Below are 16,675 nucleotides of genomic sequence, written 5' to 3' on the forward strand. Positions count from 1 at the left end.
GCCCCCGGCTCCGCTGGAACCACTCGGGGCTCCGGGCGCCTCTTGGCAGGCGGCCGCCGATCTGTGCCGCGGGCTGGGTGTGCCTCGGGTGTATTCTCGGGTAGTGCTGTACGGGCAGGGTGGGAAGAATACAGCAGTGAGTATTTCCTGCCATCTTCACAGGTCAGTTTACTTTTGGTTGTTGCTGGCAGATTTCCATCAGCTTGTTAGTGTCAGGTCTGGAAAAATACCTGGAAACCCAGTTCCAGGGGTGTATGTATGCGTGAAAAGCATTAGGACAGTGGACATGGGAAAGTAAATATCTGAGGAACTCATTTAACATGTGTATGTTTGTGTATGTTAGTGCCTCCATATGTGTGGCGGATAAATTTGGATACTCCAGAGGAAGCTCGTCACAATCTCTCTTTTGGTGCTGCGGATCGCTGGTGGGAGCAAACAGACCTGACCAAGCTGATACTCGCCTCAAACAAACTGCAGAGTCTGTCAGAGGATGTCCAGCTTCTGCCTGCCCTCACTGTTCTGGATGTAAGTACAACAATCCTGGCACGGTAGGACTGTACTCTCCCTGTGGGAGGTGGGAAAACACTCTCAGATCACAGGCTGGTTTGAGGTGGAAGGGACCTCAAAGCCCACCCAGTGCCACCCCCTGCCCCGGGCAGGGACACCTTCCCCCAGCCCAGGGTGCCCAAAGCCCCGTCCAACCTGGCCTTGAGCCCTGCCAGGGAGGGGGCAGCCACAGCTTCTCCGGGCAGCCTGGGCCAGGGCCTCACCCCCCTCACAGGGGAGAATTTCTGCCTCAGATCTCATCTAAATCTCCCCTCTGTCAGTCATCCTGTCCCTCTGCCCCTGATCCAGAGTCCCTCCCCCCTTTCCTGCAGCCCCTTTCAGCCCTGGGGGGCCGCTCTAAGCTCTTCCCGGAGCCTTCTCTCCTCCAGCTGAACCCCCCAACTCTCAGCCTGTACTCGCAGGGGGGGCTCCAGCCCCCCCAGCATCTCTGTGGCTCCTCTGGCCCCGCTGGAGCAGGTCCGTGTCCTTCTGCTGTTGGTGCCCCAGAGCTGGACCCAGCCCTGCAGGGGGGTCTCCCAGAGCGGAGCAGAGGGGGAGAATCCCCCCCCGGCCCTGTGCCCACCCTGCTCTGGGTGCAGCCCAGCACACCGTTGCCTTTCTGGGCTGCCAGCGCACATTGGTGGCTCACGGTCAGTTTTCCACCCCGCAGCCACCCCAAGTCCTTCTCCCCGGGGCTGCTCTCAGTATCTTTGTTCTCCATTTCCCTGCAGTGGTGGCTGTGTCGAAGTGGCACTGCTGTGTTCTCGGGATGAAGAAAAGACTTACAGATCACTCTGATAATATATCAGTCTGGTGGTGGGTACTGTTCTGCAGAAAGGTCTAGGAAGTTTTATTATGGACACTGAAGGAAGAGCTGTCACTGGATGCAACCACCTTTCCTGCTCTCCCCTCCTCTCCCTCCCTTCATATCTAGTCTTAGCATTTGTATCAGTTAAGTAGAATTTTGCAGTGCTGCTATTGGTAATGGCTTTGAGGTGTGTGTGTAGCTGCTACTTGTGTACAAAGTTATTCTGTGTGTTCGGTTAGCTTGGTTTGTTTCTGGGGTAGACAAAGAAAACCTGCAAAGTACAAATTATTAACTGTATTCTAAACACTTTATTTTCCAGGTGCATGATAATCAACTGACATCGCTTCCTTCTGCTTTAGGACAATTGGAAAATCTTCAGAAACTTGATGTCAGGTAAGTATGTGTTACAGAACTGGAACATGGGAAATATTGCAGTGGCTTTTACAGGGTGAATAAGAGATTGCAGTATATAAAACTTTCAGAAAATTAATTTCATATTTTTAACTAGAGAATATTACTATATTGAGAATTTTAAGTTTTGGATCAAAATTGACAGTCAGGTTTGTTAAAATTGTTTTCACTGATAGTCACAGTTGCTTGGAAGATGAAAACAGTGATATTTGGAATATTCACACAAAAGTTTTTTTTTATTCACACATTTGCTTCAGCCTGGCAGTTTCGAGTATAGGAGTACTTTTTGTCATAAATATACATTGGAAATAACTGTAGCTCTTGTTCATGCTGGAGAGTTCATAATCTTCTCTTTACTGGAGTAATTTTGTCAATTTGTGTGTGAGGAGAAAGAGGTATGCTGCCACTGTGTGTGTGAACTCCATAAAACAAACACAAAAATTGAGATCCAGCTGGAATATTGTAAATTCAGATGAGGATTAAAAGTGTTCTTGAGTGAATAAACAAACATAAGGAATTTCTCCCAGGAAACTAATCCAACGTAGAGGCTGTAACAGTTGTAGGGGACGAGATTTTTCCTCGAGCCGAGGATATCCCGACAGGCAGGCCCATGTATCTGCGCAGCGTGGGGACGTTTTGCAGAAGCCTGTCTCGCGGGAGGTGTAATTAATAGTTAGTCTGTGCCAGCACGGAGTATCCCGCGCGCCTGTTCTGGGCCTGCTCCCCGCGTGCTCCAGGGCCCGAGGAGTGTGTGAGGGAGATACCGCGGGCGGTGGCCGTGGGGCAGCTCGGGTGTGGGGAGCGCCGCGTGTGACAGAGCGTGCTGCGCGCGGCCGCCTCCGAGCAGCCGCCCAGTGACCGGTTCTACCCGTTGTGTTCCCTGTGTGCCCGCCAGCCACAACAAGCTGAGGAGTGTCCCAGGAGAGGTGATGCAGTTGTCGCGTTTGAAGAGCCTCCTTCTTCACCACAATGAGCTGAGTCACCTGCCGGATGGATTTGGACAGCTTGTCAATTTAGAAGAATTAGTAAATTACAACTTTCTGAAAAATATTTCTTTGTGCGGAAAGGCTGATTTATCCATGTTTTGCTACTGCTAATTAAAAAACCCCGTAGCCTAGATGGCAGAACTTTGTGAATATTCTGACGACTTATGTGGGTTGTCAGTTATTATGTGGTGGTTTGTTTTGGGGTTTTTTGTTTGTTGGAAACCAAGTTTTGCTCTTGGTTTGCAAAATACTTTAAGAAAAATCAAATCCCTCGTGATCTGTCAGTCATGGGAGACTGTTTCTTCTGTGCACGTTTCTACCAGGGAAACCCTGAAGATGTCAGCCATCTAATTTTAATGTTCTGCCAGTAATTAACTTTGCAGCAGCACTCGTGGGATACTTTAAACATCTCTATTTCTAACCTCCTTCTCTCTTTCTCTTTTTTAATCTTCAGGATCTGTCCAACAACCATCTCACAGACATTCCAACAAGTTTTGCTCTGCTCATTAACTTAGTGCGACTCAATTTGGCTTGTAATCAGCTCAGGAGCCTGCCTGCAGATATCAGCGCGATGAAAAGTAAATTAGTTTCCTCAGATTATTAAATGCCGTATCGCCAGTTCTGTAGTCGTGTTCAGAAATGTAATGTATATTATTCAGGATTTTTTAAAATGCATTCTTAAAGAGTTAATGTATTCTCAAGAATATTAGTTCAGACCTACTTAAACTGTCAGCTACAGCTACTGTATATCAAACTCAAGTCCTCTTATGTTTCATATTTTTTGATAAATGGGGCATAGAATGATCAGAATAGCGTAAGGATTTATGCTGTTCTGCTTAGAAGTTATTAGCCTTAAGGCTGCAATGAGGAATTTGAGATTTTTTTTTTTCCTTATTGCATATTTTGAGTGGAAAATAAAGCGTAAATGAGAGAGAGTTGAAATTATTGGAGAGGAAGAAAAACATAAATTAGTGATAAAGTTGACTTCTAACATAGAATGTTAAATACCAAGCTGGCTGGTGGTTGATCTGAAACGCGTATTTTCAGAGCTGTGGGAGATCCACAGGAACAGCTGGTAGACAGCCAGTTGTTATAGAGACTACAGAAATCACTTGCAGATCTCTCGGAGCTGGGCTGCAGTGTTGGACCCTTTCTTGACGGGAGCTATACCTGGCAGTGTCATTGAAAGCCTGCCAGGATGTTCTGGAAAGAGTAAATGAAAAGCAGATGCTTTGTTTTTGGAAAATGTTGGTTTGATTTCTTCCAAAGTCCTGCTTGGTATAATGTTGTTAACATTTATTTTAAAACCCAGGATATTTATGTTTCCGTAGAAAACCGTTTCGATTTTCTCTCATTTTTCTGTTTGTCACTGCACACTTCTGTAGGCTTAAGACAGCTGGATTGTAGTAAAAACTACCTGGAGACCGTACCTTCTAAATTAGCGACTATGGCATCTTTGGAACAACTTTACCTGAGAAAAAATAAATTACATTCCTTACCAGAATTTCCCTCTTGCAAATTACTGAAGGTGAGGTTTGAAATGGCTGGTATGCTGTAAATGTATTTGCTGTAAACTTTTAAAATAATAACTGTTACTTTAAACACAAATTTTTGTGAAGTGCTGTGATCAAAAGTTGATAATTCTGTGTTTAGAACTCTTATTATACATCCGTATTTGCAATTACTCTTACAGTCCACGCTGGTGAGTCTTAAGGTAATTTGGAAGACAGATTTGCAGCAGTACTCTTCAGATTTGGAAAATAAAAGAAACATTTAGAAGAAGATCTGGTATTGCCTCTAACAGTTTCTTTTTATCTCTAGGAACTTTTTCTGGATAAATTTCTGTTGTTCATTATAATTTTTTTCTTTGTAACTGCAGATAAAGTATCCTGTTCTTTCCTTTTAGCATAATCAGATCTTCCAGATATTTTGTAGCCTTAATTCCTGATGTGTTGAAAATTGAGAATCACCTGTCTCAGAACATCAGAAATTTGTTACTCAACTAACAGAAAAATGGTTGGGCAGAGTGAACGCCTGTGTCACTGCGTTGTTCCCAATGACCAAATCCATCACAGAATACAAATGCTTTTAGTTCTGCATAACCCTGAACTCAGCAGTTAAAAACCGCAAACTATTTCACCATTTTCTAACAAAATTCACGTTGGTGTGTGAAGTTCATTAGAGCATCCCACAGCATGTGCACCCTCTTTTTGGGCTAAAGAACCATCTGGTTTTTCCATTATAAGTGAAACCTTTCCAGTAGGGAGGTGGAGAGCTACCTTCTCAACTTCTCGTAACTCGGAATTTAAGAAACTTCTTGAGTAAAGAAGTTGTCGACAAGTTCTTGACAAAAGTGGAGGAGATTTATTCCTAGCTTGGAAATGGAACTCAAAAGCTGAGGGCTCTGGTGGTTTCAGAAAACCTGAGTTCAGACTCCTGCTTCTGGATCTTTGGAGGTTTGATATTTCATACGCAGATGAAAGGGAATCGGGATCTGTATTTCTCCATGTCATCATATGTTTTTTTTGATGTCACGATTTAGGAGATTAGTAAGTTATCAAGTAATTTCACTAGAGTAATGTGGTTGTGGATGATCTTTGTTTCCATAGGAACTGCATGCTGGTGAAAATCAGATTGAAATACTAAATGCAGAGAACCTAAAGCATCTGAATTCCCTCTCTGTATTGGAACTTAGAGACAACAAGATAAAATCAGTTCCTGATGAAATTACTCTGCTTCAGAAGCTGGAGCGACTGGACCTTGCCAACAATGATATCAGTAGGTAATGTTCAGAACTGCACGGTGTCTGCGATGGGCACAGCTAGTGACATCTAACGACTGTTAGCTGGTGTACTTCACTTACTAAAATGCAATTCAGAAAGGGCTCAGTCACAGTGAAGGAACCCTTTCTGTATGTGTAACTGCTGTGATCAAGCTATGCCTTTCTCCCATGGAGCACGTTCTGTAGCTTTTCATTTGAACCTGTTGCAGATGGAGTGCTGCACTTCACGTACTTTATTATAAGACCGTGAGTTGCCAAAGGTCAAGGGTAGATGTGGCAGTAGTTTAACAAGGCTTGGTGCCAGGGCACACTTGGTTATTTACTGTGTAGAGGAGAGGGTCAGACAAAACTCTGAGGCAGACCATCCCGCTGAGTCCTGAGGTTCAGGAAGAACCCCCCTGTGTGCTGAACTCCTCCTCGGAGAGGAGCCTTGGTCTGGCTGGACCCAGACTGAGTCCCAGACTTGGGCAACGGTTTATGTCTAAAGGGTGATACACGCACAGTCAATCCTTTATATCACTTAGCTGAGATTTCAGAGTTTCAGCGTGCTTATTCCTAACTCGCTTACTGAGTATCCGATGCGATAAGGATTCCCTCAGCCCCGAGGGGTGGCCCTGCCCACGGGAGATCCCGGTGTGCAGCCCGCTGCCACGCAGGAGGGCTCAGCAGGTCCCACTCTGTCCACTCGTCATGGAGTAGGGTAATTGTCTTGGATTTACATACCGACTCCAGGGGTTAGTTTCTTCCACATTTGGCTTGAGTCAGACACTGACCAGCACTGTGGTGCTCAGATTGGCCCTCAGCTGCTGTGGTGTTGGGGATCCACACGACCAGATGCATCCCTTAGGACTGCCAGCGGTGCTTATCTCTTGAGCAGGGTTACAGGAAGTACAGGTCAGGTTGGGGCCACGGAACCTGAGCCTTAGACTGCCAGGCCACCTCACAAACCGTTGTAAATTATTTAGAAAACGTTTTGAAGCTGCATTGAAATGAGTTCTTTTAATTTGCAGATTGCCTTACACATTGGGGAACCTTCCTCAGTTGAAATTCCTGGCGTTAGAGGGAAATCCTTTGAGAACCATCCGAAGAGACCTCCTACAAGTAAGCACTATAGACTCTATATGAAGTTCAGTTATGTTGCATGCATACGTTACCCAAATTGTGTGGCCAGAATGTTAAAAAAAAATTAAATGCATCCAGATTTCATGTAGCCTGTGCAGCTTTAATGCATCTCTTCAGTTTGTGTGTTGTGGCTTGGGCACTCTTTCTGCTGGGGTCTGATGCAGGTTGTAAGACAGTGAGCACTGTGGAATAAAGGAGGTTATTGCCTTACAAGAGCTTGTCTCTGCTCTGCTGCAGAAGTTGTGATATATATCGCAAAGGAAGCGATGGGTGTCTGGGAAGAGAAGGCTGAGGCAGCTGTCTGCTGCCCAGTCCCCCTGCAATCAGAGCTCATTGCGGTGCTGGGTGAGATCTTTACATCAGGTTTTTCCTAGACGAGCATGGATTTCTGTTTCTCATTTCCTACTTGCCCGAATTAAGGATCTAGGATTAATTTCCAAGTGATGGGCACCAGTAGTGTGACGTACTGCACCTCAGCTCTGTGTTGTAGGTGACCAGCACAATGAAGCTGTGAGTTGTGTGTGAGAAAACAAGCACACAGGGCAGCAGGAGGCTGGAGCGTGGGCACTGCTGCTGCTGTAGAATTCCCTTTTATTTTTTTTCCCCAGCAGGCCCTTCTTCAGTTGGTGGTATACATTACTTTCTGTGCTTCTGCAAGCATTACAAAATAAATGTTTACAAAGCACTGGGATTCTCTCAAAATAAGCAACACTGAAGACTCTCAGTTGAAATGAAATTTTGTAGTGTCTGTCAGAAGAGGAACACATTGTGTATCTGAGTGAGTGAGAGTTGTGTGCACTAAATTAATGAGCAGGGGTTCAGTGGATGGAAGTCATACGTTGATTCCAGCGTGCAAAGCTGGCTGCAGGTGTACCTGCAGAGGAGCCTGAGTCAGGCTGCCTGGTTACTGCAGTTCTGGTATTCCCTCGCTTCTGAGGATTTGCTCTTCCAAAGGCAGGAGCACAGATGGGTGTGATTTCTCCTGTGTATTGCAGATTTGTAGCAAACGACGGGTAAAAGGATTCCATTATGACGTTTTGTACTTACACGGTCTTGATCCATTACCAGCACTGTAAATTCCTATACCTGGGAGTATGCCTGTCTAGAATTTCTTACGCTTGATTTAGAGGAGGAATTGATAAAGCTTGTAGGGTTCCCCAGGCACTTCTTGGCAGCAGGTGAATACTGAGGTTAAGGATCAGCAGGGGCTCTGGGGTGGGTACAGCCCAGCAGGCGCAGACTCTTCTCTTGTCCGTCCCTGCTCCATCTCCTCTTTTCCTGTTCCTCAGGCCTCTCGTTCTAGTCCCAAACCCATTCTTGTTTCTTGGGGAATTTCCAGACAATTCCTGTTAAATCCTAGCCTCTTTTTTTTTAGCGTAACATACCATCATGGGCTTTGGAATGGGCTGCCCAGGGAGGTGGTGGAGTCCCCATCCCTGGAGGGGTTTAAGAGTAGAGTCGACATAGTGCTGAGGGATCTGGTGGAGCTGGGAACGGTCAGGGTGAGGTTAATGGTTGGACTGGAGGAGCTTCAAGGGCTTTTCCAACCTCGACGATTCTGTGATTCTGTGATCACCTGGCTGTTGAGCTTTGTCTTACTGTCTGCTTTCCTCTCCATACAAGCCATGGGACTGTTACTCAGCTCTCGGTTTGACCTTCACCTTTTCCTTACAAGTTTCCAGGTTCTTCTGTACTGACATTCTTGTCTTGCTGGGCTCAGGCCGTGCCACGCCTGGGCAAGCCTGCAGCCAGTCCCAGCCTCCTCCGGCCTCCCTTTCTCGGTCTTCTGTCATCCCACCAGATTCCTTGTGAGAGTTTGTCCCCCCTCTTCGTTCGTCCCCCCCCATTTTCTTTACCCCTCCCCATTCAGACCTCCCGGTCTCTCACTGTGTGTCACACAGAGCTGTGCTAGAATGAGACATTAATTCATATTTGGTGCTTTAGTTCAGTCCCTAGTTTTAAAGCACCGAGGAAGCCTGGAAAATCCTAAGGCAAACCTAGCTTTATCCTAAACAAATGGGCTAGATGAGATTATGTTTAATTACTCGGAGATTATGCAGATAGTAACTGTGTTTGACCAGTAGAAGTTGCTATGAGCAGATTGAAAGGACCAAGCTGTGAAAAAAATCCATGCAAATTATGTAAATTGCAGTGTTGTTCCCAGAGTCTGTAATTTTGGGCATAAAAAGTTGCCACAACACTGAACAGTCATCTTCCTTGACAAATTCTAGATGTCTCCTCCACAGCATAATTGTGCTAGAGACCTCTGTAAAGAGAAGGTTAGGTTAACTTGGACTTTGTTTCCTTGCTCTTGCAACTGGCTAACTACTCTAGATAAAAAGCTAAAAATGTGGAGCCTGAGGTGGTGATACAGGATCAGAAATTTTCATCTGGAATAAATAAAATTGTAAATGAGCAAGTTCAGAAGCTGCTGGGCAGAGGGTTTTTCTGTGGGAAGCATTAGGTGGATTTTGTAGCCAGCAGGGCTGCGGGTCCGCCCGCATGACCGCTGCTATTGCCGTTCTTGGTGGTCAGAGCGGATCTGGAAACCCTGCCTGGCAAATCCTGACTGACTTTTTTTTTTTTTTCTTTAAAGAAAGGCACCCAGGAACTTCTGAAATATCTAAGAAGCAAAATCCAAGGTATGTTGCTGTGTTACATTTTAAAGAGTCTTTATAGGAAATTAAAATAAATTGGAATCTGCAGAGGGTAGCTGTTTCAATCCAGGTTCCTCCAGTTAGCCTGCAATAAGTTTTCTTTACTCAACAGTTTGCTCTTCTATTTCAGTGCTGTTTCTTTTTCTGACTCTATCAGGAAGTACTGAATAACAAACATCATTGGGGATTATAAGTGAGAAAAACAATCTCATGTATTTTTCCCCTGGTCCTTTTACGCATTTTGCATGAGAAATTGCAGTAGCTTTTTTCTTTTTTCTCACAACGTCATGGGAAGTTTACGTGAGGGGTTTTTCTTTTTAAACTTGGTGTCTATCTGCTGGCTTGGACACTGCTGGGACCGAGAGTAGGGGATGTTTGGTGAAGACACTGTGTATAATTCACCCACGTACTAACACGGGCAGCACCAGAAAGTACGTGCCTGAGCCGGCCACCAGGGTCCTGGTGGTGCTGAGGAGTCCACCTCGCAGCTGACTAAGAATATCAAAAGTCTGGGGGTGAAAGTAACTGATTATTTTAAACATCATTCTAATCCTGGCCTGTTAGAATTTATTTTTCTGCTGTCTAATAGGCTTGATCCCAACCTTCCCTACAGAAATCATTAAAAAGGCAGAAAGCAGAAAAGGGGATGAAATATTTCAAGGGGATTACTTGTCCACGCAAATGCTGTGTGGGTTTTGCAGAATCCTCTGGGATTCAGGGCTGTGTCTCTGGGTTGAAAGCACCGACTTGGCTCAGGGTCACGATTATCTGCCAGATACGGCGCCGTGTAGAAATGAACCGAGAGCGTGTAGGAGGTGGACAGAAAGTTGCCAGTTGCTTCTGCGTGCTTGAGTCGCTTTCCAGATCGATACCTGGGCTTCTCATTCACTGAGATACTTCGGCACTTTGGGTGTTTTTTTGTTTTTGTTGCATTTTCTAAACAAAATGGTGGCAATGACAGTGTATTTTTTATTATACAGGAAACAGGCTGTTAGAGTCTTTAAGTAACCTGCATGCTGAGAAGGTGAAATCCTTTCAAAACAGGACTCCGGTTTACCAGCTCTAGAGGTTTTCCTCTTTCTGAAATTTTAAAGTAGGCAAAATGACCGAGTTCACTGGTTGTGTTCAGTATATCAGGGAAACGATTATGCTGCACTTAAATGGCAAAAAAAGGCTTAACCTCTTAATTTAGAAGGGGCCTTGATAATACATGAGAGCAGCTGTTACTGAAAATGGTATGTGGAGATTTTCCTTTATAAGTGGGTTTTCTCTCCCTCCGCCAGAGGATGGCAGTATTAATTAGGCTATGGCAGTGTATAAAATGGCTGCAATCTCAGGTTCCATGCAAATCTGACATATTATTAACTTGACAAAAATTAATTGAGTGCTAGGGTACGTACTTGGGAGTTATCTGGTGAACTAAAATAGATAATACAATTGTGGATAATGAAATTAGCTCATGTCTTGCATGTACAACGATGCTTATGATTTTACTCTAACTGTTACGGCATCTAAGCTGGAGCTAAACCTGTAGCAGGCCTGTTTCTGTAGAGGTTTATGGGGAAAAGGCCTCTTTTTTTAGCTTGTTTTTGACCCTTTTGACTTTTCCTAAGGAAAGGGTGACTACTTGTGGTCGGGCACAATTGTTAGTAGACTTTTATTCATGGACGCTGCTGAATTTCCCTAGGGTTTTGTTCAGTTTCTTTTAGTGGAGGTTGGATTTAGTGTATGTTTGGACTTCTAGCTAAGATTCACCCCCCTCCGGCACAGGTGGGTCCCTGGGGGGTGGTGCCACACCTCAGCTGTGCAGAACGATGCTTATAGTCCACATTCCTTAAACATCCAAAGTAGCCTTGTGACGCCCAGAGCTTTTTCCTGGGGGTTGTAGGTGGTGTTCAGAAGGAACTCTACAGAGGAGGGCGTGATGAAGGTTTATAAATATTAATGTTTTAACTGAAACTGTGGTCAGATTTGCTGTTTGGGGTATAGATGATGCAGAGCATCACTTCTAGCCCCAGTTCCCTGGTTGTTACTGTTTCTCTCTCCCTAGCCCGCAGGGCTGCCTGTCTAACGTAACAGCTCCGCTGCTCCCTCACCTAATTTTTCAAAAGCTAAGTCAACCCCTCTTACTCCCACCCCCCCTAAAAAAAAAAAAAAGCAAACCAGAAACCCAAACAAACCAGAAACCCAAGTTTGCAAAAACCCTTTACTAGAAAATTCTTTACGTGATGTGCATGAGATTATTTGTTGTCTCCAGATGATGGACCTCCTGGCAGTGAGGAGCCTCCCGTGACAGCCATGACTCTCCCAAGTGAGGCGAGGGTTAACGTGCACGCCATAACTTCACTGAAACTGCTGGAATACAGGTGTGTGTTTTGAAATACTACCTATTTCTAAAGTTCTAAGAACGCTCACATATTTTGTGCCCCTTTTTTTAATGATATATACCGAACTCTCTGCAAATCCTGCTGCATTTGTGCGTTTTTCACTTCAATTTGTGTGCTCGAGAATAGGCAGATTTGAACAGCAGGTTTTTAAAAATTGTTTCATTGTATTATCAAGTATTCCGCAGTAACATTCCTTTGGACTCACTGAAACACTTGATACCTTCAGGCGCTTTTAGTACCTCTTACACTTCTTCAGCAATTTTCATTAAGTCTCAGAGTATCTTGTAGTAGGTGAGTAGCTCTTCAGTTATTTATTGAAAGTAACCAGCCATGTAACTTTTTCAGTTGGGGAGGGGGAAGAAACCGTGTGGTACAGACAGGGTGCAGTGGCTGGTGGCTGATGAACAGTCCTGCAAGGACCTCACATTGTAGATATTTATATATCTACTCTGTGACTCACCTGTTTCTAAAAGAAGATGCAGATGCCCTGTTAATAAATGGGGAATGATGACTGTTGGTGTGACCCAGCTAACCGCCCCCCCTTGTGCAGTGAGAAGCAGGCCGCTGCCATTCCCGGTGAAGTGTTCGACGCCGTCGGAAGCCATCCTGTCACCACTGTCAACTTCAGCAAAAATCAGCTCAGTGAAATTCCTCCAAGGTACTTTTGGAAAGGTCGTTCCTCCGTTTGTTTCTTTCTTTCTTTCTTTCCTACTTCTTTCTCCTCGGCACGTTGTCTCTGTCCCGGTGCCGTGTGCGCTGTGCTGCGTGTCTCGGCACGCGGGGCTCCGCTGGGCGGCGTGGCCCTACGCCCTGTGTTCACCCCACGCTGCTGAGCCTCAGGGAAGGGCCCAGAGCAGAGTGATGTGACTTCACAGGGAAGGGCTGTGCGTGACCACGTGGCACGGATTCCTCTGCAGAGCCCCATTTTCCCCATATAAAGATGATCTGAGTGGACTCACCGCTTTTATGGGTGATGACTGTGTGCTGCTGCTGAGGTTCTATTTAAATACGGTTTGTTCAGAGAGGGTAATTGTTTGTGGGTTGTTAAGGAAGCTGAACAGTTTCCATGCCTCCTCTTGGCAGGTTTTGTGCCCCATCACACAGCGTTTGAGATTATTGCACTTGTAATGTCATCCACAGTCAGGAAAAAGCTTTCTCTTGGCACTAATGGAATTGAGAGCCTTTTGTGTAAGGAGGAGGGTACCTGCGCCTCTGGCAGCCCCAGGAACCCACGAAAGCTGGTGTTTAAGGATGCCACCACACCTGGGGAGTAACTGATGTCCATTCTAGGACCCAAGTGTGCTGAAGGTTTAACCTTCAGCACACAGAACTTGTAGAGGTGGGAATCTCTTTCTCATGGGGAAAAAAAAAATCTCTTTTCATATGACTTATAGAAAACCAATGTAGTGAGATGATGCTTGTGCCTCCCCTGCTTTCTCAGCATTTCAGGGGCTGTTGTGCTCGCCAGGGAGAGGTGTAGGTGTGCGGCTGGTGGGTGCCAGAGATCTGAGTTGCGATCAGATGGGAGAGCTCAGGGTTTTCTCATTTAATTGCTTTGTGGTTTTAGGGCTAAAGCAGAGATTCTGTTAGGGGATTCAACAGCTAACTTCTGACCCCAAAGCCCCAGAGCATGTTCATAGAACACCCTTTGACAAGGCGCAGCAAACGCCGTGTTTCCTGAAATTTGCAATATCAGAACAGTGGGACAGAAACAAAAGATGGAAACAAAACAGCAATCTCTTGTCTGCTTGATGGCCAGAGAAGGTGGATGGAGTCTTCTTGTTAAACGATTTACAGAGCAGGAGGTGACGGCGGTGGTCACCTCTGCCAGTCCCTGAAATCCCTCTTACCTGCATTTCAGCAAGTAGGCTCGTGGAGTAATGATTGCTCTCCTAATCAGGGAAGGAAAACTTACTCTGAGAACTTCAGGCAAGTGATTCTGAGCTTTCTCTTTACATCAGGCCTCAGACTCCAGGACAGGAGCTTTCATAGCGGAAGTTTCCATTACCTTCCCTCCACACAACTGCTTCTGAAGTGTCAGGAGACATAGCGTGTCCTTGATTTGTAGAATAAAGAAGGGTTTTTTTCAGTAACTTAGAAAATAGAATGCAAACACGAGCTTACGTAATGCAAGTATATTCATGTTGGTTTCAGGATCGTGGAGCTGAAAGACTCGGTTTGTGATGTCAACCTTGGCTTCAATAAACTGTCCTCCCTTTCCTCGGAGCTCTGCGTGCTCCATAAATTGACACATTTGGATATCAGGTTTGTGACGTGTGTTGGACTTCCTTTCTCGGTACCTTATTTTTGTGCCTTTTTAAACCAACCATCTGTTACAGTGGGATAGCAGTACTGAAATAAGTTTCCATTTCCCAAAATGCCTCCGTGACAGTTGAATGACCGGCAGATCTGAAATAGCAAGCGGCCTAGATTTAGGCATCGGGTAAAAAAAAAAAACAAACCAACAAAAACAACACAAAAACGAAGCGAACAAGCTCTGAGCCTTGCTGTGAGGAAAGGTCTTGCCTTGGTCTTAAGGTTCTCAGAGATGTGAAGCTGCTATTTAAAAATCCCCCCGAAAAGAACCCCCCACCGAGCCGCAGGCGGGCGCTGGGAATGGTGCGGGGCAGATCGAGTGTTGTGCTGCCCGGAGGGGTTTCATCGGCAGTAGGAGCTCTACCCCCGCGGCGCAGGCAGCACCGCTGGCCCCTGGGCTGTTTCACACACTGAAAAACACTTTTGCTGAAACCCCCGGAGCTCAACTGCCAGGTGGGTTTGTGGAGCTGTGGGATGCTTTGAAATTCTTGGGAATTGTTAGAGGACAGACTTAAATGGGCTGCTGTGGAAATGAGAATGCAAACCTGGCTTGTGTGAGCCAGCGTCTGGACTCGGGCGTGGTCTTGACCCGTTAATTGGTTTAGGCAGCATCTTGCCATGGATAAATACGCAGAGTCTGTCTCTGTGAGTTCTTAACTGAAACTTCGTAGAAGTTAGTGAGAATTGTTTGTCTTTCTTTGATACACAGAAATAATTTTTTGACATCTTTACCTGAGGAAATGGAGGCACTGACAAGACTGCAATTAATAAATCTTTCTTTTAATAGGTGAGTAACTCTTTAGGTTATTTTTTAATTTTTAAATGTACAATAACAAAAAGAACCAGTCTGCATTCAGCATGATTTTCCTGTGATGTGGGAACAGAGAGGCACTTGACCAAGCAGCTGTGAGCTCAAACCTGATGGACGCACTTCTTTGCACAATGGGCTGTGTATTTTTGGAACTTTCTGCCACAAAAGTTGCAGAGAGAGAGACAGTAGGAACTGGTTAAAAAAGGGATGAAACAGTCCGTGCGCAACAAACGCAGAACCAGAGCCCTGCAGGCGCCATTTGCCGTTAAATAACGCTCAAGCGCCCGACGTTAAAGGCTGCTCCGTTTCCGAGCGCCTGAGTTCTGACTTCCCTTTGTCTCCTTCTTCCCTCTTGAAGATTTAAAGCCTTTCCCAGCGTCCTCTATCGCATGTCCTGCTCAGCAACAACCAGGTGGGCTGCGTGGACGCGCGGGGGCTGCAGGCGCTGGCGGGGCTGGCGACGCTCGACCTGCGCAACAACGACCTGCTCCAGGTGCCACCCGAGCTGGGCAACTGCCAGAGCCTGAGGTGCGTGGGCCAGGCCCGGCTTAGGCAAACCCGCCTCCTCGGGGCCCCTCGGTCAGGGGGAGAACCTGCTCCCCGCGGCGCCCTTGGGTCGGGGCTCTCGGAGCACTAAAAGGGTCTCTTGCCACTTGTAAAACAGGACGGTTTCTGCCGTGTTTTCTCAAGATTGTAAAGAATTGGGGGAGCTGTTTCATGATTATTTTAAAAAATGGGGATGTTTTATAAAAAACCTGTAATTTTTAAAAAAAATCATTATTTTTTAGCAAAAGGGAAAGGCTCTAATGTTTGAGCCTGAGTGAGCCACCCCCTTGCCCACACCAACACACGGTCAGGGCCCCTCGGGCCGGGCTGGGAGCCCCTTCCCCCCCCATGGGTGCAGCTCGATGCTGTCGCAGAGACAAATAATTCTCCAAGTCACACCGAAAGCAGCAGGAGCAGCCGTGTGCCCCCTAGAGGGCGGTTCTGCGCCAGCAGCCCGGCCACAACAACCTTCCCAGGCCCTGGGGGTTTCCCCTGGCAGGACACTTTCCCCAGGGACTTCAAAAAACCCCAAATAAAACATCCCACCCCCATCAGGAAAACCCTCCAGGGAGATTTACCTGTGCTGAGGGCGGGCTGGCAGCTGTGCGGGCCTGCGCGGGGTTAGCGTGGTGCTCCCCGGGTACTCTGCACTTTCTACAGCTCGGAAGTCGGTTTTCTCGCTCTTTGTCCTGGCAGAGGCTGAAGAATCGGGTACGTGGGGATTGCGTGTCCACGCCCGGGGGTTATCGCCCTGAATTAAAAACCCGCTGTTGCTGTAGGAGAGAAGTTGGTGTGAGCTAGGGAAGCGGAAGTTAAAATCCTTGTCTCGGAACAGGATTCTTTAGGATTTTGGGGGCTGTGGGGGTGTCGTTCCAGCCCTGCTCCCCGTAACTCCACCTCCCTGTTTTCCAGGACGCTGCTGCTGGACGGGAACCCCTTCCGCACGCCGCGGGCGGCCGTCCTGGCCAAGGGCACGGCCGCCGTGCTGGAGTATCTGCGGAGCCGCATCCCCGCCTGAGCCCGGCCGGGCCAGGGCAGCCCTCGGGCTGTGCCTCCTCCTCCTCCTCCTCCCTCGGCGGCTCGAGGGACCCAGCGCAGGGACCCTTCGGGCTGGAGCTGGCGCGTCAGGAACTTGCCTGGGCCATGCGGTTCCCCTCCAGGCCGCACGTTTCCAGAGCGAGTTCCCAGCAGCACCTGTCGCCGTGTATGGTAATAAAGGGCTCTGGGAAGTGTGCGGTGGTTTGTCTGTGCTTGAGCCGGTTTTTAAACAGAAGGGTCAGCGTGAAGCGCTGGAGCCCTTGCT

At 46.8% G+C, this 16,675-nt stretch overlaps 1 protein-coding gene across 1 annotated transcript; it reads left to right on the forward strand.

The window, feature by feature from the left end:
• The first annotated feature begins 73 nt into the window (after nt 1-73).
• On the forward strand, nt 74-16,675 carry LRRC40 (leucine rich repeat containing 40). The gene is given in 16 exon segments (XM_026853712.1): nt 74-136; nt 344-525; nt 1,674-1,747; nt 2,661-2,790; nt 3,206-3,329; nt 4,137-4,279; nt 5,361-5,533; nt 6,544-6,634; nt 9,252-9,297; nt 11,570-11,678; nt 12,250-12,357; nt 13,854-13,964; nt 14,725-14,802; nt 15,185-15,213; nt 15,216-15,354; nt 16,285-16,675. Coding segments are annotated over 16 exon segments (1,644 nt in total). The 5' UTR covers nt 74-135; the 3' UTR covers nt 16,391-16,675.

Source organism: Athene cunicularia (assembly GCF_003259725.1).
Source record: "Athene cunicularia isolate RWA chromosome 8 unlocalized genomic scaffold, athCun1 chr8_part1, whole genome shotgun sequence".
Lineage (NCBI taxonomy): Eukaryota > Metazoa > Chordata > Aves > Strigiformes > Strigidae > Athene > Athene cunicularia.